The sequence below is a fragment of the Porites lutea genome, chromosome 2 (assembly GCF_958299795.1).
Source record: "Porites lutea chromosome 2, jaPorLute2.1, whole genome shotgun sequence".
Lineage (NCBI taxonomy): Eukaryota > Metazoa > Cnidaria > Anthozoa > Scleractinia > Poritidae > Porites > Porites lutea.
In genome coordinates, this window is record NC_133202.1 from 10,423,098 (window position 1) to 10,447,440 (window position 24,343).

At 39.8% G+C, this 24,343-nt stretch overlaps 1 protein-coding gene across 1 annotated transcript in view; it reads left to right on the plus strand.

Annotated features, from left to right (window-relative positions):
* The first annotated feature begins 497 nt into the window (after positions 1 to 497).
* Positions 498 to 24,343, plus strand: part of LOC140925605 (uncharacterized) — a 70,378-nt gene continuing 46,532 nt past the window's right edge. Inside the window, exons 1-8 of the mRNA XM_073375522.1 lie at positions 498 to 729; positions 835 to 871; positions 5,008 to 5,361; positions 6,932 to 7,072; positions 7,971 to 8,051; positions 9,546 to 9,646; positions 11,742 to 11,955; positions 22,862 to 23,230. Coding sequence (XP_073231623.1) covers positions 685 to 729; positions 835 to 871; positions 5,008 to 5,361; positions 6,932 to 7,072; positions 7,971 to 8,051; positions 9,546 to 9,646; positions 11,742 to 11,955; positions 22,862 to 23,230 — 1,342 coding nt within the window. The 5' untranslated portion in view covers positions 498 to 684. The remainder of the gene's footprint in view (positions 730 to 834; positions 872 to 5,007; positions 5,362 to 6,931; positions 7,073 to 7,970; positions 8,052 to 9,545; positions 9,647 to 11,741; positions 11,956 to 22,861; positions 23,231 to 24,343) is intronic.

Below are 24,343 nucleotides of genomic sequence, written 5' to 3' on the forward strand. Positions count from 1 at the left end.
AACCTTCTAATTGTCTAAATTTACAGCGCAATAAGTTGCTGGTCATTAATTCTGCGAATAAGGATATGTAATTTTTTAAGGGCATTTAGTTTCTGCTGACGGTGATACCAGCGTTTGATTCGGGAAAATAGCAAGCCAGACATATTCTTTTAGTTAGAACTGTGCAGAAATGAAGTGATTACCCATTATAATTCGGGCTTCAGTTGTTTTTTGTCTTAAAGGCATGATTTTTATATTTATGCAGTTAACAATGCAAACGTGTTCACCTAGCTTCCTAACGACTTTTATTTCTCGATGATATATTTGCCTTAATATTCGGACATTTAATTATGTTCTTTTTTTCCAATACGGGTAGGAACGCATTCTCAATGAGCTGACTTTGCCTTCAACAAAAAGACTTTGACTTTTCTGACACGCATCTTCCGATTACTCAGATTAATGAATAATTAAAAAATATTCGCAGAATTGTTTTTCAGTGCTCTTCATCACCAGCTGGCGATGATTGCTTCTAGAGCCATTCAGCGAGTCAGCTCATTTCGGGCTTATTTGTTGACAACCAAAGTAGCAAACGACGCCAGGGCTTGAGTGAGAGGCGGTTCACTTCGCTGAAAACATTATCCGTGTTTATCATCTACCCTCAAAACATATGCTTATACAAAATTCAGTGATTCCCTGTGCCTGAATATGAAACGAACAAAAGGGTCACTTTCTCGATCAAGTATTCTTCAGGTAACAGAAAATGGACACTTGTACGTTTGACGCTGATTTCCTTTTGCGACGATTTTGTCTCACAGATAATTTTTAAAGCCCTTTTTTGTAATTTCATTTCTCTAGATTAATGGATTTATCCTCTTCCTGCATTTACAATCAGGTATGAACATGCTTAACTTGAAAAACACCTTTTAAAAAGCAAGAATACATAAGATCAACCGCTCACAGCAGCGCTTTACGAAAGTCGACTGCAGGTTGCAATATTGCATTTTACATACTTGCACCTTTTTGTTAGCGACAAAGATTTGCGGTTTGAATTTGGTTTTTGATATCTGATTCAGTGTAACAAGGAACAAAACACAATGTGACACTCGCCGGCAGCGGGGGGAGCTTGAAACGCCTTGATCAAGCCGAAAATTATTTTGGTTACGCCGAACAACTTGAAAAACATGGATATACATAGGTCGGAAAGCCTCTATTGTTTGAACTCTTTATATCCTCAGTTTTGTCACAGTTGAGGCTTGTATTTAGAAACGTTTTTTTTTTCTGTTACAACTGACCGAGGTACCTAGTACCTGAACGCTTAAATCGTTGGTCATCGACAGGTGAAATGGAGCTGGTGTCAGTTTTAACGATTTCGGTTGAGTTTGCTGAATCGAGGGTATCTTGCGCATAATTATTCTCTCAAAAAACCAACATAATTCGCCATATGAAAGCTATAGCTTGAGTTAACTTTTCGTAACTATTCAACTGATTTCTAATCCCGCTTATCCATCGGAAAATGTAGATTAAGTGAGTGGAAAAAGATATGATAACAACATGAAACAGACAGCCACATTACAACATTACATTACGATAAAACCTCTCGTCCAATGACTTCCCCAATTTAGTAATGTTTTCAGTTTTTAGAAAAGCAATTTAGTTTAAATTATAATGTTGAAATAATAAACCTTTTTTCTCTAAAAGCAGCAACCTACCGGCATAAAAGAATTGTCTAAAGTCACATGCGGAAAAATATTAAAGCCAGATTTTTTATTACGAACAAGGGTTGTCATCATTTATTTGTTACAACCAAGTAGGCTTTTATTTTTTTTTCTTATCGAAACAGAGCAGGCTTATTTTGTATGTAAAAGTCAAAAGGTTCGTACAGCTATTGTTTAAAAGGAAATTTGGCCGGCACTAGGCACATAGGTAGGATTTCTGTGAACATCTATTTAATTGTTCTCTTCACTGATCGTTGAAATAAATATATTTCAATAAACAAATTTTTCATTCGTGGAAGCTTCTTTGAATTTGAATAACTTACATATTATTTAAATTCTTCGATAATGTGACGGACTTGTGACTTAAGCGGTTAACTGGGTTTTATCATTGCTGAAGTTAAATGTATTTTTGTTGGAAAATGCTGGAGGCGAAAAGCGGATTCACTGTTTGCTTTTCGACGAAAGCCAACAAAGCCGATGTCAAGACCTCACTTGCTTTTAGCGACTCTCTTATTTTTGCTCTCGTTTTATAATTATTTTCCCACTAGTTCTTTACCGGCTTCCACTTAGTTATACTTGAACGCAAACTATTGACTTTCTAAAACACTGAATAAAAATTTATAGTTTTATTGTTTATGTCGCTAGAAAATCTGCGAGCAATTGATAACATTGTTTCCTTTACACTAATGTATGGGATGCAAAACTAAAAAGAATAATATACTTTCAGATTAACATACGCGGCCCGTTTTAGAATTAGATAAATCTGTGTCCATCGCGGATGATCCAAATTTTAATCAAGTATTTTGTAGTACAAGGATGTGTGTACAGCGCGGGCTGGCTGTCATTCACTGGAAGGAAAATTTGAAAAAAGTAACTGGATGTATCTGGTGGTGTCATACTCACGCGTAATACACCGTAACATTAAACTTTACATAAGGTTTATTTCCACTGACGCGTTTTTGGCTACTCGCGTTAACGCACGTAAATTTTAATCACGTAAAAAGATAGGGGCAAGATAAAAAGTGCTGAGCTTAAACGAGAAGTTGAGCGAGATTCAACTTTTACGCTTACGAGCGACCTTTCATGCATTGCCTCTATTTTATTTGCGAACGGAAATTTTACGCACGTACGCACGTAAAAATTACGTGATACTGGAAATCAATCCATAGAGTGGAAGCTCTTTTGAGCGAAGACCCTGGGGACGCGAAAAAGGTTTCCATAACTGGAGCTGGCCCCTGACGGGAGTGTAAAAATACTGAAGAGTTTGTATGAGAGTTGTGTACCTTTTTTTTTTCTCTTCCTGCAACGGTCTTGATCGAACAATAAACTCAGAATCACACTTAACTGATTACAGGCGTGTTCAGTTCGTTCTAATCGTAAAATTTTCGAACAGAAAGTCACTTTTTTCCTAGTAAACTAGTCACCAGCTGGAGGCCCGTTTACAGTTTGCACTGAATTCGCTTAGAACCATTATTTAAACTAATTTCAGTTTTATAATCAGTTTGCTTGCAATATATCGTAAGTTGTAGTTCTTTGATTACTGGATAAGGTTTCTTGTTTCTAAGGACGTCGTATTCGACTTTGTGGAAAACGACTAGAGGGTATTTACGACTAAGCTGGCCTTTGATGAAAACATTATTTACTAATTTCTTTTTTCTTTCTTGTGTCAACATTTTCTTTCTGCATTTATATTGCTACATGACCTTCAAAAACTGACAATTTTGCTGCCTGCCGATTAATAAAAAAAATAAGGAGATTTTATTTCACTTTATTTATCGCTCGGTAAATCATCACTTTGCTATACACTGAAACCTTTTTCTTTTTTTAATGATTTTCACATGCGACAAAAGACCATTGTTCGTGCCTCGGTTCCTCTGAAAGTTCTGTCTTTGTCATTTCCAAGTCAAGAATGGTTTTATATATACCACTTCACAATTTATATTGATATTTTTTTTGGTTTAGAACCTTGAGTATTATGAGAACGAAGCCCGCCACTGACACACAAAATGATATTTGAAAGTGTGAGTTTGTTGGCTTAGCCGATATGAGAAGGGCGCTTGTGAGTAAATACGGTAGAAAAGAAAAACAATAATGCGATGACAGTTGGACAGAATGGACAAACATAATTTAGATATTGAAAAAAATATCTAGAACTCTTCAGATTTTTCCGAGTCAGGGAATCACACACGTACTATTCGTTTTTCCTCTGTTTCTTGTCAGCGATTATGGTTTGTTCAACCAGCAACAACACCACGTTTCGTAAACCACCCGCTAGGATAAAAATAAGGATCCTATAAACCAAGGACTGAGTAAATTTTATTGCCATGCAAATTACCTAGCCTTGTATTACAGGTGATTTAACGCCGCTTGCAACGAGAGCATTCACTTGTTTCACGGGCTACTCCCTGGGATTAAGGACACGGCTTCAAAAGGGCCTTTAACGTAAGGTGCAGGTTTAAAACAAAACAAACATACACGAATAAAGCAAATAAACGAGCAAAAACAGTTGTTATCAGCACATTAATGTTTGCGGTTACTGTGTCTTCATTTCACAAAGGAAAGCGACCATTAATAACCTTGCCATGATTTTCACATTAGCATAACATAGGCTATTTTTTAGGTGTTAATAGAAAAAAATTATCGGTTTTTCTCATCAATTATGATGTCAAGGAAGTTGGAACTCTTTTGACGACTTGAAATGTCAGAAACTAATTTAGCTACCGAGTGTTTTACCTATCCCAGAACCCTGGGAACGTCGTTTTTCCATTTCAATCCTCTGAAGTCACTGCTCTGAACATCTAAATGAACTACATTTATTATACAAGCACCGATCAGTGTTTTTTTGAACAACTGAGTGAGTTTTGCTCGGAGGCAACTGCAACTGTTACCCTTCCCCCGCCAAGGCGGAAGCAGGGGCGGATCCAGGATTTTTTTCAGGAGGAGGTGCACTCGTCTCTTGCTCTACTTCAACGCCAATAAACCACATGGTTTTTTTTTTTTGCACAATACCAGTTATATTAGAAAACCGCAGGTCATCTCAGGGGGGAGGGGGGGGGGCGGTGCGCACCCCCTGCACCCTCCTTCTAGATCCGCCTCTGGGAAGTGTTCGCTTTCACCGAGGTTTCAAACTTCCTTCTTCGTTAGTCCGCATCGGAATTTTGCATATGTGAAGATGCCATTGTTTTGGTCATTTCAAATTAATCTAATATGGCCATTTCAACACAGAAAAAAAAAACCTGTTGTTTTCGAATTTCATGACTTTGCCATATCATTAAACCAGAGGGATGATTAATTGTTTCTTTATATTCCACAGTTTATGCCACCGAGTATACGATCGACACAACGCAAGCCCAGATTCGAGAAAATTCAGAGTTATTCAAAAGCGGAATAATAGAGAACAGGACTTTTCATGGTCCAAATAATGGTGTGTGGAATTATTCCGTAGCAACATTTAATCTCCAAGCTGGCGAAGCTCAAAGTGTCTTTTCATCAGGAAATGTTGTGAAAATTTATGGTGCGCATGCGTTGTCTGTTAGCGTCAATGGCAGCTTCACTGTCGCCACCACGTTAGATGTGAGCGGTAAAGAAGTCAACTTTACTGCCGACGGAAAGCGGTTATTTTGGCTTGGAGGATTTGTTCGTGTCAATAAATCGTGTTGTATATTGGGTAAGTTAGGCAAGAAATATACCGCGATTAGCAATGAATAGACAGCGCTCTTACGGGGTTCATACCTCCAGGGGCGCTAACTTCCAGGGTTTTTCACGTTCGGGAGTCGTTACGTCCAGGAGTTCTTACGATCAGTGGCTCTTATGTCGAGGAGTTCTTACGTTCGGCGGTTGTTTCCTGCGTTCAAGGGTTATTACCTCCGGGGGTTCTTACATTGAGGGATTATTACCCTAAGGGTTTCTTATGTGCAAGGGTTGCTTACATCCAGGGGTACGTTGTTACCTTCATTGGCTCTTATCTTAAAGGATTTTTCTTACGTTCAGGGGTTATTACTTCCTGGGGTTCTTACTTTCAGGCGTTTTTACGTTGAGGGGTTCTTATATCCGGGGGTCCTAACGTTTAGGGGTTATTACGTTAAGGGTTTCTTACGTTCAGGGGTTCTTACGCCCAGGGGATCTTACGTCCAAGGTTTCTTACGTTCAGCGGTTCTTATGTTCAGGGGATTTTACGTCCATTGATTCTTACGTCCAGGGGGTCTTACATCCAGGGTTTCTTACGTCCAAGGGATCTTACATCCAGGGCATCTTAAGTCCAGGGGATCTTACGTTCAGGGGTTCTTACGTCCTAAGGATTTTACGTCCATTGGTTCTGACGTTCAAGGGTTCTTACGTTCAGAGGTAATGGTGCTGTTTATTGGGGTTATTTCGTGCCGGGGTACTTACGACCAAGGGTTCTACGTTCAGGGGTTCTTGCGTCCATGGGTTGTAATATCTAGGAGTTCTTACGTCTTTTTATATCTTACGTTTTTTCGAAAGGAAGCATTTTTCATTTGAGACCTTTAGCATCAGGTTTTGAAGAGAAATCTTAAACTTCAGGTTTCCGTCAGCCGTTTACAGTTTCAGGTTGCTAGAGTTGTGTAGCTAGTTTAGCAAGGCGCTCGTTGTTTCGTGCCTCCATGTTTTTTTGGTCAAGTCGACGCTCTCCTCTTTGATCGCCTTGAAGAATTCCTTGATTTGAGTTCAAAAAGACTAAGTAGCACTCGCAGGCGAGTATAGAAACCTATTTCTTACCTTAAAACGTGAGACTGAACTTTTTTTAATGGTCAAAAGACTTAGCCATAAATCCTTCTTTGCCGTTCAAACGTGAAATGCAAACAACAAACGCGACTTCAAGACCTTGGTCACGTGACATCCTCATGTTAACCGTTTGGCGTTGACTATAAACTAAAACCACTACTGTTTCAGAGTACATCCTCATGTTAACCGTTTGGCGTTGACTATAAACTAAAACCACTACTGTTTCAGAGTACAACAATTTACGTGCCGTGAAATGAATAGTCTGTGAACAGGTTTTCTATTTGGGTTTGGGGTGGGGTGGGTGAGAGGGGAAGGCAAAGAGAACGTGAGAGAGCGAACAGGAGGGGTGGGGTGGGGACGGGATAGTGGAAAGATTAGACATGGGGGTTTGCAGAGTGCCGTTGTGTTATGTGATTACACCTTATTATAGGTTATAATGAAGTGGATACCTTATTATGACACCATAACCATCATTAGTATTTGTCCTTCAACAGGTGCAGGACCCGGCGGTGCTTTTAGCTATCATGGAGGGGGGCACGGGGGAAGAGGTGGGGGATTTTATCAGGACAGGAACACCAGTAGATTTTACGGATGGTCCTACTACGATACTTCGTACCTGCTAGGTGGAAGTACAGGTAAGAGCATTAAGGTGACTTTATGCAGAACAACAACAACTACGCATCAGAAATCATCATTGGTGGATTCTAAGTGATTTTCCCCAAATAACACAGTCGAAAATGCAACGTCGACTTCTTGACTTTAGCCTGGGGAAAAAAGCTCCATGGAGAGTTAGCGCGCAGGCTAACCTGACTTTTAAATTTCATTCCTTTAACTTCCTTTCCTTCTACCTTTAAACAGTTTTTATGAGGCGCCTCGCAGCTATGAGAAGGCCTCACAGGTTTGGTTGGGAAAATAATGAACGAAAAAAGTTAGCCGGATTACTCTTACGCGAAGCCGTGTGTGGCCGAGTGGCCGGTAAACACCTGAAAATCCGGATCTGGAGGTCCAGGTTCAAGCCTCGCCCGTTGCCTTGATTCCCTAGACAAGGAACTTTACTCCACTTTGTCTCTCTTCACCCACGTGTATAAATGGGTACCTGCGACATACTACTGGGGGGTAACCCTATGATGGACTAGCATCCCGTCCAGGGGGGGGGGGGGGTAGCAAAACTCATGCTAATGAAACCGAAATAAGCTCCGACCGTTTGGGCCTTTGGCTCGTGTGCGCCTTTACCTTTTACCTTTTATGATTGCTCTTAGTAATGATTTTAGACTGAGCTGATTTTTTTCGCCGCTTTTCATTGTCCTTAATTTTACAGGGATCTATATATTTTCAAGTAATATTAACTTTTCTATAGATTTCCTCGTGAAATTCATGAAAATCTATTAATAAATAAAGAAAATTTAAATTAAATATTAAAATATTAATAAAAAAATAAATATTAATTTAAATTAATATTAATATATTAATTTAAATTAATAAATTTTAATGACACTGCCCCTTGTATTTCTTTCTTTTTTAATTCCTTTTCAGGAACTGTTTTATTCAAAAGCAAGTCAGGCTCTGGAGGCGGAGCTATTGAACTAATCGCAGTCGATGGAACATTGACCGTTGGTGAGTATCGATAATTTGTATCCGTAAACAGCAGTGGGGTTGTCCAGATAAAACGAGCACAACAAATACCACCAAAAAATGAAGAAGTATATGTGTGGAGTCTAGTTGTTAGCAATCAGGCTCGAGCGTTTGTTTCTTCAATGTTTCCACAGATTTTTTTGATCGGGCTCTCGCCAGAAGAACCAAAGCCTGACGCACTCTTTGGCTAAAAAAGGAGCTTAAGCAACTACGATGACGACCACAACGACGAATTCAAAAAAACAACAGGTTTAATGATCAAAACAACAGCTCTGCACGTGCATCATGCTTTTTAGTACATTTCTTTGACGTCCACTGTACGACTACGACGTGAAACTTCCTAATTTGCCGTTTTATGGAAGACGTGGACGTACGACGACGAATTTTCCTTCCTCTTTTTGAACCTGAATAAAACCCTTAAGAATTCAACTCCAGGAGAAGTCGCCTGCATTGGACATATTTAGAGGCTTTAAATAGACGCGATTAAGTTTGAAAGAACACAAATTCATTGTTTTACCGACGTTTTCACTGCCATCGTCGTCGCCCTTCGTTAAGGTCCCTAAAACCTTAAGTGAGTCTCTTCTGCGAAACGTCCCTAGCGGAGAGAAGAAAGGAAAGACGGCTTTATTCACAGGCTGATTGTGCGTGCCTAAGCCTTAAGAAAAAGTGACTAAGAGTACCACCTTATCAAAGTGATTTTATAAGCATCGAATAGTTGTCGTGTAGGATGCTTATAGAACGAGCAATATTCATGGTGTACATCCGTTCCTGTTTATGCGCTATTTCACCAGTTGCATGACTCGTACCACTCGAAAGCCCCGCTTTCGACAACTCTGCTTCTCATTTCTAAGTGTCGCTGATGAGATGCTATTTCGCCAGTTGCACTACTCGCACGAGTCGTACCAGTCGAAAGGCCTCCCCTCGACAACTTTGCTCACAAATTCTACAAGTGTCTCTAATGGGATGCTATTTCACCATACAGTTGTACGACTCCTACGAGTCTTACCATCTGACAGAATCCCCTCTAATGAGATGCAGCCAAGTAATGTACTTCACTTTATTTCACTCAAACGTATCACATTCTCTATTTGAACCAATCGCACAACTTAACCACTCATACCACTTGAGTCTTTAACAGTGAGTATTGGACAAGGTGGTGATTTGCACATTTGCGGTTTTAGGAAACTAGACAATCACACTCAGTGTAGATTTTCAAAGACAGAGTGCGTCAGGCTTTGGGTTCTCTGACGAGAGTCCCAAATCCTGTGAGGAAGGAAGAAACAACATTCAAACGGGTTCAAAGGTATCTTTATGGGTTAGCGGACTATGTGATCCTTGCCTAAAATTTATAATTCACTTTAAATTAAAATTTCGATCATTTCAAAACTCAAAATTTCCCTCTTTAAATAGTTTTCTTCCCCTCGCCCCCATTTTTTTTTCATAAGAGTTCTGATCAATTTTCTTTGTTAATTGTAGATGCAAAAATTATGGCAAACGGTTACTCAAGTGACAACACAAGTGACGAACACTGTGCTGGAGGAAGTTCAGGTGGCTTGATACGCTTGCAAGGGGATAAGGTAATGAGACAGTTACATCCGGGTTTCCAGTAGCACGCCCAGTGGCTGGAAAACATCCTCCTCGATCTGCATAATTCTTTTGATCATACTCAACCAGGAGCCGGGCTCCTGACTCAACCTCATCCAATAATTCGCCACTTTCATTTAGAAAAGAGAAGAAACTGGGCTGAGGTAACTTTTAAAAGAGACTTCTGGGACTATTACTGGGGACAGGGGAAAAAATTAGCCAATAGGGACCTTAAGCAACGACGTTTTTGAGCGACGCACGTCAACCGGAAGTGAGGCCTTCTCCCTTTTTATATGCCTTGACGCTAACAAACTTGTATTGCTGAGTTTCTTTTCTCTTTTAAAGACGATTTACCCGTGAGTTTCAACCAAACTGCTCCCCAATGATGCAAAAAGTCCACTTCCGGTTGACGTCCGTCGCTCAAAAACGCTGTTGTTTAAGCTCCCTAGCTGACCAGCGCGTCCCTAGTAACGATCCCAGAAGCAATTAGAGACTTTTAGATTCAACGACGCGACGGCAACGAGAACGTCTAAAAACCAATAGGTTAAATAAGCAAAAAAAAATTGAATGTGCATCAAGCTTTATTCTACATTTGTTTGCCGTTTTTGCACGACTACGACGTGTAAATGCCTGATCTCCTGTTTTATGAAGAAGGTAAACAAGCAACGACGAAAGTTTATTTCGCTTTGTGAACTTGTATATGGTCCCTTGGAATTCAAATTCAGGCGGGTTCGTGTACATTTGACAAAGTAAGTAAGTAGGAATAATTGCGATAAAGACTGAAAGAACACAAATTCACTTTTTAAGGTGATTCCTTAGTAAAAGAACCCAACATAGATTGTAGATGAAACTTGGTACAGTGATGTAACAAGTCAAGAAGATGATAAAAAAAGTAATAAAAAGTGAGGGTCACCGTGCTCGTTTTGACGTCACAATGCTGACAAATACGGCTATTTAGGACCTTTTGACAAATCCCGCGCCCAGCCCAAAACTAGACAAAAAGGAGAGATTTTTTCAATGATGCATGTGGTATCGCACAGAATTTGACTTAAATGTATTGTTTATCCACTTACGTACCAGAAAAATGCCTTTTAATGCCCTTATTTCTACTTTACGCTCCAAAGTAGAATTAAATTGGACACGTGCTATTCGACCCGTGATAGCTCAATCCGTAAAATTTAGAAAAACTGCCAAAAAAACTGAACATAGATTTGTGCCAATTTTTTTCTCATCGAAAGGAAGCACTGTCCTTATTAAAATCATGAAATAAAAAATGGGGGTCACCGTACTCGTTTTTGCGGTAGAGCTGCAGAAAAAGCGCACCAAATGTATTTTCTCCGATTTTTGAGAGAGGACTTGGGCGAGTTTCAAAATAGAAAAAGGGAAAAAGTATTATAAAATCCGTTTTACAGAATTTACTTCGAGATATCGTCTTTAGGACACAATGTGATAAAGAAAGCGTTTAAATGAAAATCAAAGTGAGTAAGCACAAGTTAAACATCCACTACCGAGGTTCTCCGTGAGGAAGTCGAAGTCAGCAACACGCGTGCTGCTTACGTTATGCACATTCCCAACTCATTGCGCCTCACCTCGGCAAGACACAACCGCAAGCAAAAATTCCAATAGTGTTTCTCTTCAGTCAGCTTCATTTTAATAATGTTACTTCACATGCTCTTTTTTACGGCGGCCATCTTGTTATGCCCAGAAAGAGACGCACCTCGGCTCCAGTTTTCTTCTCTTTTCCAAAGAGACGAATGGCTAAATACTCCTTGGCAACACGTGGAGGTACAGCCCTGGTCAACATTTCTTTGGACGCTTGTGGCAATAAGATGCGAAAACGCCCTTCGCTAAGTTAACTAGTTATTAATTTTCTTCTTCTAGGAGCTTGGAAATGTTGTAACAGCCAATTACGGTTCTCCCCTTCTCCCCCAAGCTGCATGATGTCAATACTGCAATGGGAAAAAAGAAAAATGCGTTATTTTGACGAGCTATTGCTCTAGTGTCGTAAGGTTTTAACCAGATTTGTTGCCTTTACGGCTTGGAATTGGCAGACAATTAATCGTCGATGTGTTTCTTCCTGAATTTCAGGTTATTATTGGGAGTGGAGGAAGCTTATGGGCAAAAGGAGGACACAGTGGGTACAGAATAGGCCACTCTCATTACTGTGGGGGAGGAGGTGGAGGTGGAGTCATTCAGGTCTTTTCTTTGACTGACAACAAAAACTACACTGCCAACAGTGCAGTTCACACGCGCGGAGGACGTGGAATACTGAATGGCGAGGAAGGACTGGAACAAGTAGCCGGTAAGTTCATAAATTACGCTACTGAAGGTCACTATACATAAAGGCAGAAAAGAGGTCGCAATTTTGAAGAACGGATGTGTAGCCTTCGCCGCTTTTTTGTTATTCAATATGGCGCTTTTAACACGGCGGTAACGCGGCGAATAAAAAACACTTGCGCACCCCACGAAAATGCAGGCTAACGGAAGTGCGTTCACGCAGCGACATGAACCATAATCGGTTATTATAGTTCCTTAACAAGTAAAATATTAATGATCGGGATGGAACACAGATGCCAGATTTTCCTACCCAGGGTGCTGCGCATGCGCTGACAAGCAGCGCTCCCGGCTATCAAATAGGGTATTGAAGTTGCGCGGATACTGGAACGGAGTTTGGGGCACGCTATCGCTTTTATTTTCTATCGCCAGCAAACTGGGTCAAAATAGACCTTTTTACCGATACAGCGGCCATATTGAATTAATTCGATTTAAGGAGTATCATAGGATGCCCAGGGGGCATGAGCACATTTCGTTTGTATTTTTGAGCGCTTTTCGGGACATTTTTTCTTAAAGTTTTCCTAGAATAAGATTGTAATGGGAAAAAAGATCCTTGTGCCGTGTTTGATGTAATAACGATCGCCTTTTTCCCGAGAAATATACAGTGAAAGACCATAACTAAACTAGAAAAAAATGATCATTATTACATCCAAACACGGCACAAGGATCTTTTTTCCCATTACAATCTTATTCCAAGAAATCTTTAAGAAAAAATGTCCCGAAAAGCGCTCGAAAATACAAACGAAATGTGCTCGTGCCCCCTGGGCATCCTATAATACTCCTTAAATCGAATTAATTCAATATGGCCGCCGTATCGGTAAAAAGGTCTATTGGTCCTCCGAAATTGTCCCACAGTGTAACAGCCCAAGTTCAAGTTCAAGTTCATTTATTCACACTTATTCAATTACAATACAACAACAATAAGGATAAAAACAGAGAAGAAATAAAAAAAAACAGAGCTAACTATACATCGAATTAAACATAACAAAGGAAAAGAGTGTGTAGCAGCCAAAGGAGCCAAGCTTTCGAGTTGGCTACTACCACATAGCGGTTACAAGTGGGTGGAGGTTATACTAAGTAACAGATTAGAGTTGTTCAAGATGCCTGACTGTCAAGTAGAAAGAGTTTATATTCTTTTTTAAAACTCATGCTCTGGGTTAAATTCTGTACAGTTAAACTCTTAAATTCTGTACTTTTAAACTCTCCACGTGTTTAACTCTCCACCCGCCATCTTGGTCGTCACACGTTGCGATCTCTTTTGATATATTAAAATTTAATAGGACAAAGTGTTAACGTACTTAAAAACTTTAATTTACCAGAGTTCTGTTTTGAATCTCCAGCAGAATTATTGGTCATTTCAGTAGCTATGTCAAACGCTCTAAAGCGTGTTCCATCTTTTATCCAGAAACTTCAATCGCCGAAATTTAAGTTGAAAAGAATCGGCTGCTTTTCGTTTTTTAACTCACCTCCGGGATAGTTTCTTGCAGATATCGAATGGAAAACCTCTTCTCGTGTCTAATATGCTACGTGGTAGACTGCGAGCAGTCTCTCTTTTTCTTCAGATTTAGTGAGAGCAATGCACGCGCGCGGGAGAGGCGAAACTGCGAGGCGCGCGAAACGAGGGCGGCAGCCCGAGAAGAAAAGAAAAAAGTGCCTCTCCCGTCTCGCGCCATCAGTCACGCGCGCGGCCATTTGCGTTTCTCGCGTTTTGCTCGACGGACTACAGAAAAAAGAGAGACTGCTCGTAGTCTAGCTACGTAGTGAAGTGTTATTACAAGAGCCTCTTAAACGGGGGCATTGGAGAGCCTAACCAAAGAGCTTTTTGAGGAACGCACGTCAACCGGAAATGGAATTTTTAGCGTCCTTGGGCCGTGGTTTTGTCCATAATTTCAGGCAAGCGTCTCTATAAGACTTAAACACTTAGCAATACAAATTTTGAAGGTTAATGGCACATTAAAGGCCAGGGAATAGGGCTTGTTTCCGGTTGACGTTAGTCGCTCAAAAACTCGTCTTCTTAACCTCCCTATTAACCAACAAAGGCGGCGTTTACCCCTCTCTTAGTAAACTTAAATTTTACACATGCAGTGTCGGAACAGACTGTAAGTATGTTAGCCTTACCACAATTACTAACTGTGGCCAAGGGAAGAGAAGATAGACTAACAGCTTGATTAATTTTATTTTTATTTTTGGTTAACCGAAGGAAAAATTCCCTACCCACTAGTATGAATAAACCACCAACTTTGTTTGGTCATCTTTTATTCCTCTCTATCTCCCAAGCGAACACCTGCAAACTGTAGTGTAGGATATCAGTTGATTGTCATATTCCGAATTCATTGGTAATGACTTCATTGGCCAGTAATCCGAAAAATCTTTCACAGACATCAGCGAGGTATTTGAGTATGATACATTTCGAGAGTTGATTAATAGAATGATTCTTCGACGTATAGTATAAGATTGTTTAAAAAATCAGTGGGGAGAACCGTCCTATGACATTTGAATAAAATTAGAAATGAAGAAGAAAGAATTAAGTTCACAAATGATCGTTTGATAACTCGGTATATAACAGACGTTCCTGAATAATTTTTATGGAAAAATTTTAAAATAAATTAATCTACATGCGTAGGGGCAGCCGTAGAGGTCCACTGCAATCATGAGACTACGCTTTAAAATTGAATAACAAACTGGTGGCTAGTGTAAGACGAGTAAAAGTGGTCCGGCCGTCCAAAATCTCGAAAGGTTATATTTTTATCATGGTCTGGTTAAGGTTAAGGGTTTAGTGTTTTATATCGGAATCATTGCTGTAATGTTATAAGTAAACATGTAGAAGTGTTCTGTTGAAAAGTGAAACATTTTAGGGTAAAATTCTCATGAATATGATATGACCCTCTTGAGTAAAAGTCCATATTGGTAATGTCCCTTATGAATAAAACAATGTCGGGCGATCCTAAAATATCTTATATCGTCGAGCCTTGAGCTAAAGCTAATACGTTTTTAAAGAAAAGCGAGTAGTTTGCGTGAATAGCATAAAATAAGGCTCTTTCAGTTTATTGCTATTTACGTCTGTATCAGTTTGTTACGGTAGTTGAGAAATTAGACCAAAAAAAAAAAAAACAGAATAAATTTCGTTGGGGATACGTGTTTCTTTTTTTGTAATTTACAACTACCGCCTGGAAACGAATCAAGGTAGATTCGCGTTTTCGCTTGAGATCCAAACTGGCTTGAAGTTGCCAGTTGTAAGAAGCAAAATTTTCCTTTGAAAAAATTCAAGTAAGTACTAACGCGTTCCGCGTTGTTTTTTTCGTCGAAGTTTTAAGAGGCAAATCCTATTAACTGGTCAAGAATCAAGGTGCTTCAAGTGAGTTCAATTACTCAGGGACCTGACAGCCAATACTTTGAGAATTTCAGTGCAGACGGTAAACAACCGACATATAACACGGAAACCAGGCCACCAACTACTCGCCTCGAGGTGGCGTGAGATGCCAGTTGTGAGCAAAAACTTCTATCCATCACTGGCCTGTTTTTGCCGAATGATGAACAAATATGAAAAATTAAAACTGGCTGTTCTTCCTTGCAAATGGAAACATATGTTGACATGGCCATACCGCAGGGTCCATTGGCAAATTAGAGCGGGTTATTTGATGACCCCAGGAATGTGACAGAAGATACACCAGAAATACCATTTGCACCCCTTTATTGTAGGGCATTGTCGTCAACCCATTAGACGTTAATCGATCTTCCTTCAGTAAATAGTGTACTTCGTTTGTTCGGCGGAGAGGAAGTCCGTCAAGAAAATTTGCCGAATTGTGACAAAAAATCATGGACCACAGTCGTATATTCCTTGCTCTTCTTGTCTTTAGCGTTGCAAAAGTGGATGGTTGCTTCTCAAATTCTAACCCAATGTATAGTAAGTATAGTATCAATAGATAGCCTGTTATTATAGTTAAAGGCATTGCGCGACAATCTCTATCGTCTGCGGCCAATTTACATGGAACCTTTGAGACATCGAGGAGTCATGCAGCAAACGAAGTGGCTCTTACGAAATCAAACAGAATTTACTATCAAAAGCACAAAAGATTAGATTTTTCCAAAAGGTATCGCGACATAATTCTTATATATAGTCGTCGTTTGGTAGCCTTTCGCGGCATGATATTCAAATAAAATGTCTGGCTTTATGGCGAGGACAAAAACATAGCTTAAAGTAACTAAAAAGTAGGCTGTTTGTAATTTAGCATCACCAGGGTGGTTTTCTAATACCCGCTCACTTTTTTGTACTGTCAGAGTGCAATCGTTAAAGTAATAGTAATTATTCCGTGAACCTGGCAGACTTATTTCTTGGCCATTTTCACCAAGTTAACACAAGTCAACAAAGGTCGATGCTTTTTTCTTTGCTGTCCGTCCCGCATCGGCTTTAAGTTACTCATTTAAAGACCTTTGGACTCTGTGGCAGCCTTTATTTACTTTTCAGTCAGGATATGTTACGATCTATTCCAGAAGGCACCTTTTTTTTATGTAACATCCCAGGAAATAAAATTGCAGGTCTCCGAAACTTTTCATACGGTCTCGAAATCTGGGAACTGTTTGTAGACTCGTCACAAACAGTTCCGAGATTTCAAGACCGGATAAAAAGTTTCGGAGACCTGCAATTTTATTTCTTCTAAGTGTTTTTAATCTTGTTTTTGTGAGTTTCCTTGATTCCTTGATTATTTTTGTACATTTAACACTCATTGCCTCTGTGAGTTTCGTATTTGACCGTTCACCATTCCTGAAATATATCAAAAACGTTGTTATTCTGCGTATTAAGTGAGAAGTAAGATTAATGAAGAAAATGTGGCCGGTAGGGACTATCCCCGAATTGCGACAGGTATCGACGCTTCCTTTTAAGTCACAGCTAGGGGCCCCTGTTACAAGCCCGGTTCATCGACTTTCAAATTGTTTACAGTTCCCTCAAGGCGTTGCTGTTGTGTTATCAAAAAGAGTTAGTAATTAAAAACAGTAAATTCATTTCAAAAGAAGTGTCTTTTTGATCACAGCGTTAGTTGTGGGGATTAAAGATCAGATAAGACAATTCTATTTTTGCTCATGGTATAGGCAGCTAGCTTCAGTATACGCAGCTGTCTTTATATAGGGGCACCCAAGGAGAATATAGTTCAAAACCACTTAAACATAGCACTGTTAAACGTATTTTAGTATTTAAACGGTAGATATAGGCATATTTTTATCCCCTAAAAATTTTTCATCTGTTCGGATCTCCTAGCTGAAAGCCTAGTGATCCGAAAATAATAGGGATCAAAACTTACCTTTTCGAACATTTCAGCCAGAAAAAAGGCTCCCGAAAATTCTAGGTGACCTTTTTAGGGTAAAAATCCGTTAAAAATAGGCAATTATACCATTTTTTTGGTGTCCGAAAATCCTAGGAGAGGCAGGCAAGCAGAATTTTACAACAAATGTTCCGAAAATTCTAGATCTCAAATCGTCTTCCGAACAGATATTCTTCCGAAAATTGCCGTTGGGTGCCCCTGTTTATACCATGTCTTATTCAAATATCGGTCTTTTTGGTGCGTATTTTTTGCGAAAACCTAATTCGTTTTTTGGAGCCAAAAACTGTGTTTACATATTTTGCAAAAATCCAAAACCAGATTTTGAATCTAAGGGTTCACCTTGGTTTTAGTCGGTAAATTGTTAACGTCAGTACTGTAGTTTTCGACTAACGTTATTGAGCAATAACCTTGGCTTGGGAGAATTTCCGGCCGACATCGGTAGATAAACCGGAAACAAAGTCACGTTTGTCCAAAATAGAAATAAAGAACAATCGCTAAAGCCGTGTCTTTTTTTAAGAAGCGCTGTTTAAACTACAAATTTGTGTCCTAAATGGGATACTTCTTACGGAAGCCATATCTCGATTTTTCCTTATCTAAGTCAGGGGCACCCAATGACTGTTTTCTGTGAATTATCTGTTCGGAGAAGCAAATATTGCCTAGAATTTTCTTTTGCTTAAGGACGACTAGAAATTTCTAGATGACCGTTCCATTCGGGTACAACTTTCAAAGCTTATCTAATAACTTCCCTACGATTTTCTGAAGTTTAACTTCTCACATTTTACTCCCCAAATGTGGGCTTATTTTCGCAGAAAAAGGGAGCCAAACATTTTCGGATTGCATCTAAAATTTTCGGGAAAATAACACTGAAGTCCTTTTAATTTCGAAAAGACTCCAGTTCCTCCTGGATGACAGAACAGACACAAATTTTATGGCGCCGTTTAGAATACATTTCTAAAGATCTAAAAGCACTCTGGATAACCTGAAAAGAGTTTTCAATGTATTTAGGAGGAAACCGTCGTTGGGTGCCCCTTTTAAATGGCCCTACTGTTTCAATATTCTAATTTATTATAATCATATGCCAAACAAGTAGATTTTTTCCAGTTGACCACATATTGTAAGGCCAGTAATTTATATTATAAAAGTAAGTTTAATTCTTTACGCGGATTAAGACAATTAGAGGACCTTTAAGTTTGTTGGTAAATTGGTTCAATTCTAGGTAGCAATGTTTTCTAGCCCTCGCTATATACACAAGTTCTTGACAATGTTCAAAGACACAATGTTTAGGATCAGATTGCGAGCGGTCTCTTATTTGTCTTTTGAGTTACAGCAGATCGAGAACACGGGTGTGTAGAGAACGACGAAGCCGCGAGCAACGAGGGTGGAAGCCCAAACGAAGTAGGGGTTGGTAGAACTCAGAATGGCTGACTATTATGCTATTCACGATCAGTTTAACACGCGCAAAACTCTGTTTTAATCATGAGCCGGTTCATACAGGTTTTGGTATTATGAGATAGTAATCACCAACCCTCTTTTGAACAAGACGAACTACTCAAAAATATTGTTGTGTAATGACTTAGTGTGGACAGGTATGGAAAACAATTGGTAAACTATCTTCATCTTCTTGACTTGATACCAGAAATTGCTTTATAATTACAATTACAGCCTACACCAGTAATTGTTTTCTTCGATTGTCACTCCACGGTATTTGGTTCTTCAATCTACCGTTTAAAACCTCTCTCCTCATCTTGGCCATTTTTTTATTGAAAATAAAAGAGTAGTTAAGACAGTTGATGCTATTCGTAGAGACAATTCACAGCTTTCGCTCCGAGCAGAATGAAAATTGAGATATCGAAACTCGGGTATTAACTAATTCTTCTACGTGAGTAACAAAAACTAATATCATATTCAAATCAAAACCAGCGATGAAGTGCTTTTTTCCACAATTCCGAGTCGCCGGTTTCCAGGTTATCTGTTAAGGATCAGATTATTGTGGTATTTCTAAAATTCAATTGAATAGCAAATTGCTTTTACGGCCAATCTAAGAGAGTCAGGATTGGGTGTTTCATATTTTAGGGTATGGCTCATTTCCACTTTACTGAGAAACCATCAAATGAAGCAAAAGCAATCGTTTTAGTTGCCTCAACGTTAGCTTCCACCAGTGCGAATTCGAGAAATGCACCTGACTTACCCGTATAATTTTTTAGCTCAACACAAGCGGGGAGGCTACTGTATTTCACAGTTAAAAAATAGCCAGTTTTAAGGATTTATTGAATCATTTAGAGTTTGAAAGGATATTGTTGTTGATTGTGTGGAAAACAATATAACCGAACCTGGATGATATGTAAGTTTTCGTCTTGTGTCGATAAGGCTCTGGGGAGATGGATCACAAGCAAACTAAGTGTTTATGCCCTAAATATTGCCCAGTCGTTAGGCCTCATAATTCTGCGTGGCCTAGGCGTTTCGGGTCACGTGGTCCGAGCGAGCCGTTCGTCTCGGATACGTCACCGAAAATTTATTGACCAAGAAGGCCTGGGAAGACGCCGTACATGGACTAGGCAACCCTAAATACACATGTGATTAGTTTTGTTGTTGTTGTTGCTATCATTTATGTTATCATGGTCAGGCTGAAGTCGTAGTTAGTACGTTAACACAGGTGTGATGTAAGATAGTTAAGCAGAGGGGCTCATTCTCTGTTGGCGGAGGGTAGTACATATTATTAGTATTAGTTTTACTTTCAAGGGTAATATGACTCGTTTTCGTTTCACATGAGTGCACCGCCGGGACAGAGCAAACGCAAAAAAAAAAAAAACACCTGTGAACAACTCAATGGAAATTTTAACGCAATTCTTTCGAGTGAATCGGGATCACGCAAACGCAAGAACAAGAAAGCACTTGTGTGCCGTTTGTGTGAACGGCAAATGCAAGCACAAATGCAAGGTGGAGCATGTTCGTCCGCCATTTAAAATTGTATGATAGTGAAAATCCACCGTTAGGCTCACTTTTGCTCGATGCTCTGTTTATGAGGAGTGTGTGATGGGACTTTTCATGTTTAACAACATACCGTACTAACAGAAATTCCAAGAATGTCGTATAATCCTACAAATTACGCATGCTACATCCTTTTCACAATAAACCAAAATGAATTTATCATGTTGACCAATTAAAAGCCTAATGATCCAACCGAGATCCTGCTTATCTTAAACTAGGAGTGCTAAACATTAAGAAATTCCATTTAAATTCGTAGGAGAAGGACAGCAAAATAGACTAATCTCTCGTGACAGCTCATATTTCAAACGGAATGGCGCCAGTTTTCAGTTTTCTCGTTTTAAATGTTGATTACTCCAGCATTACTAGTATCGAGTACCAATTTTAAAACATGTCACTTTTTTGTGAAAACATAGAAAAGATCTCGCTAATTATCCCGGGTATTTGTCAATGTTTTTTGATGACATGGTCAATAGAAGAGATAATGGCCTCTCCCAAATTGCTATTCCATGTACCCCAACAGAATAGCTCAAACGACACGATGACAGGATCGTTTCAAATCTCGAATACCGTAAATCCTCTATTAACCCCCCCCCCCCCCCCCGCCCGGGAGACTATTTATTTCAAACACGTTTGAGGGAAGTGGGGTTTATTTGGGGGGGGGGGGGGGTAAATTAATTTAGCGAACATGGTGGTATCAGGTCTCCATAAGGACTAGAATGCAAAGTGGAAAAGCTCAAGTACAAGACGTTAGAAGTCATGCAACCGGGGATCAAAAACAAATCCGAACTTCCAACACGTGAATTAGTACAAATGAAGTTTTACGGCCGTGATTGATAAAGAAACGGTCCAGATAAGAACGATAGCAACAACGGCAACGAACATGTTGGAATGCAAAAAAGGTGATAACTTTTCTATTGTGTGTACTTACTTCTGACTGGCTTAAACAACAAAAGTTATCAAAACTTCATAAAGCAGTACATATATTCATCCTTACTTTCCAACCATCTTCCATATAAAAAAATCTGGTCTCAGTTTGAATAACAAAGAAATCCTATGTGGGGAACATGTAGAATTGTAAATTTTTCTTGGCTATTGTTTTCAGCGCTTGTGATTGGTCAAAATCTTTTAACACAAAAAAACACCCTTTCAAAGTGGAGTGTAAATGCATTTTATTGCGTAAACGGCCTTCATGTAGATTTGCGCATTCTCTGTGCAAAAATGAGAACATTCCTATGTGGGGAAAGCACCGTTGCCGCATAACAAAAGAAATTGCTATCCACATTACCCTGATCATTACTTAATACAGTCTATTATTTATTAGTGAAGAATAATGAGGAGGAGGGGAGGGGGCCAAAAAGAGAGGGGGGCCTATTAACTTTATTCCCCTGAAAAGGGGGGGGGGGGGCTTATTTGAGAGAGGGGGCCTTATAGAGAATTTACGGAACAAATTTCAAATTCCAGTGATCTATTGTAATGAAGCCTTCTCAGTAATAAAAAACTGTTTTAGTCACTATGAGTATCTTTTAGATTTGGAACTCTTTAAACTAGTGCTGCGTCTAATTTAGTTCAAGACATAATTGTGCTTTCCGGACCGATTATTCAGCTTTTTACGAAAACCTTATCAAATAAATGTCACAACACCCAAACGATTAATCCCATTGGTTTCCCTTTCCAGCGTTATTGGCTGGTCGATAAAATGTTTTACGTGATTGTAAAGTTTATTAACAGTTTTTAGCTTTTCACCAATACGAGCATTCCGTAAATATAGCACCCTAGACCCCTCTCTTCAATAAGCCCCGCCCCCCTTTTCAGAGGGAGAAAGTTAATAAGCCCCCCTCACCTCCCCATTATTATTCTTCACTTATTAATCAATGACGACTGTAAAACTTTGTGAGGACGGATCCGGGGTGGTTATTCACCAACTGGAAGTTCGGATTTGTTTTTGATCCTCGTCTGCATGACCTCCAACTTCATGTTACTAAGGTTTTCCACTTTATATTCATTCTAGTCCTTTGCGAAGAACCGATACCATCGTGTTCGCTAAATTGAATAAGCGCCCCCCCCCCCCTCTCAAATAGTCCCTCGTCTCTATTAAGTACCCCCTCAAATGTGTTTGAAATAAATAGTCTACCCGGGGGTAAGTCGAAATCCGAACAAAACAATACCTTTGCAAAGACGGTGTTTACTCGAAAGAGCACCCGGACGCTTATTTGTCTGTTAAGAGACCTGAGCTTCGATTTTAATCGCAAATTGTTTTATCAACGCTTTTGACTGACTCGTCGCCAGTCGTCCTTTAAAACCTTTTCCCCGGCGCGGATCGGTCGCGAGAAACTGGCACGGCATCTCGACAACGGAAAGGACAGGAAAAGGTAGTCCGCTTTCCCTATTTCCTCCTTACCATTCCCCCGAGCCTGTCTACTACGCGTTTCCCTTGACGACTGAGGACGAGTCATCCCTTGAACATATATACATGTATATTGGAGACAAATATTATTCTATATCTGAACCACTAGTGGTAAGAGCGCTCTCAAATGAAACAATAACCTTTTGTTTTATTTTCATATTTAGTGTACTTTGACAAGGAAACAGACTTGATGATCAACACTACGAGCTGTGAAATGCGATGGTACGGTAAACATGAATGCAAAGGCCAAATCGAGGACAGATCCTTTAATATACCCGGGCAGTCCAAGGATACAATTATTCCTTACAAAGTCTGTAAAATTGAATTTTCGTCAACCATATTTATCGGTAGTAAGGTGAGGGTGAATATCACTGGATTGCACGCCCTTTCTCTTGTCAGCTACCATGGACACATTGAGGTCCACTCGCCTATAGACATCAGCGGATCACGCTCTCGTTCTTTTGGAATGCATATTAATGAGAATACAAGTGTTGGTGGTTCCTTCAAGATAAAAAAAGATGGAATGCATGCAGGTAAGGCTAGTCTCAAGCTATTTATTCCTCTTATCAGCTCTGTTCGAGGTTCAGAGCCGCAAATAACAACCCGTTATCGGAATGAGTTAAGGTAAAAGGTAAAGAGTCCTTTTTTTGTCGTCGGTAGCTCAAAATAGTTAAACCTGAGGCCGACGATGCGCTCATTCGTTCCTCCCATCCCCCCCCCTCTCTCTCTCTCTCTCTCTCTCTCTCTCTCTCTCTCTCTCTCTCTCTCTCTCTCTCTCTCTCTCTCTCTCTCTCTCTCTCTCTCTCTCTCTCTCTCTCTCTCTTCATTAGTGCTCCGTTTTACGGAATAGGAAACTTCCACACAGAAGGCCGTTCAGTAGCCGACTGCGCTAATCCTTCCCCCTCCCAAGTCTGGTCAAAATAGGCCCATATTTGACGAAATCTTTTCTGTGGTCGGACCCGATGTCTGGACAAAGTTAATACTCAACATTATCATTTTGCAGATGAATGAAATCTACCTCGAGAACATGTCCAACAAACGCAATACTCAGTGTACTCGCGATTTGCACAATTTCCTTTAAATACACGTGATGCGTGCGCTCTTGATCGGAGGCCGACCACATTTTTTTTTTGACCAAAATATTGGCTTAGCTGGAAATATTCGTAGCTCGGTGGATCCGTAATGTGAATTACAGAATAAAGATCGGTAATTTACAGTGCGGACCGAGGTCGGAAAAAGTGATAAGTTCACTGTAAGTTGTTTATATTATATGGGTTTTACTCTCTAATTTCTATTGTTCTGGCACAAGGAAGAGGTGACAAAGTCTTTGAGTGATAAAACGTATCCTAGTCGCCCGCCATCCTCTGCTCTTGATTTACCCTTAGATTGGTCAACTCTGCATTCCACAGTCAATCAGAACAATCTCCCTACGTAAGGGAATCCAAGACAGTCTTGGGTTCTGGATTCCACGCCGTGGATTCCGGATTCTAGGTACTGGATTCCAGTATTTGAGCTTTGATTCTGGATTCAAATCGTTAGTGGGATTCCAAAGCCCAAGATTCCGGATTTCACCAGCAAAATTTTCCCATATTCCGGATTCCACCACCATGATTTACCCTTAGACTGTTCAGTTCTGCATTCCACGG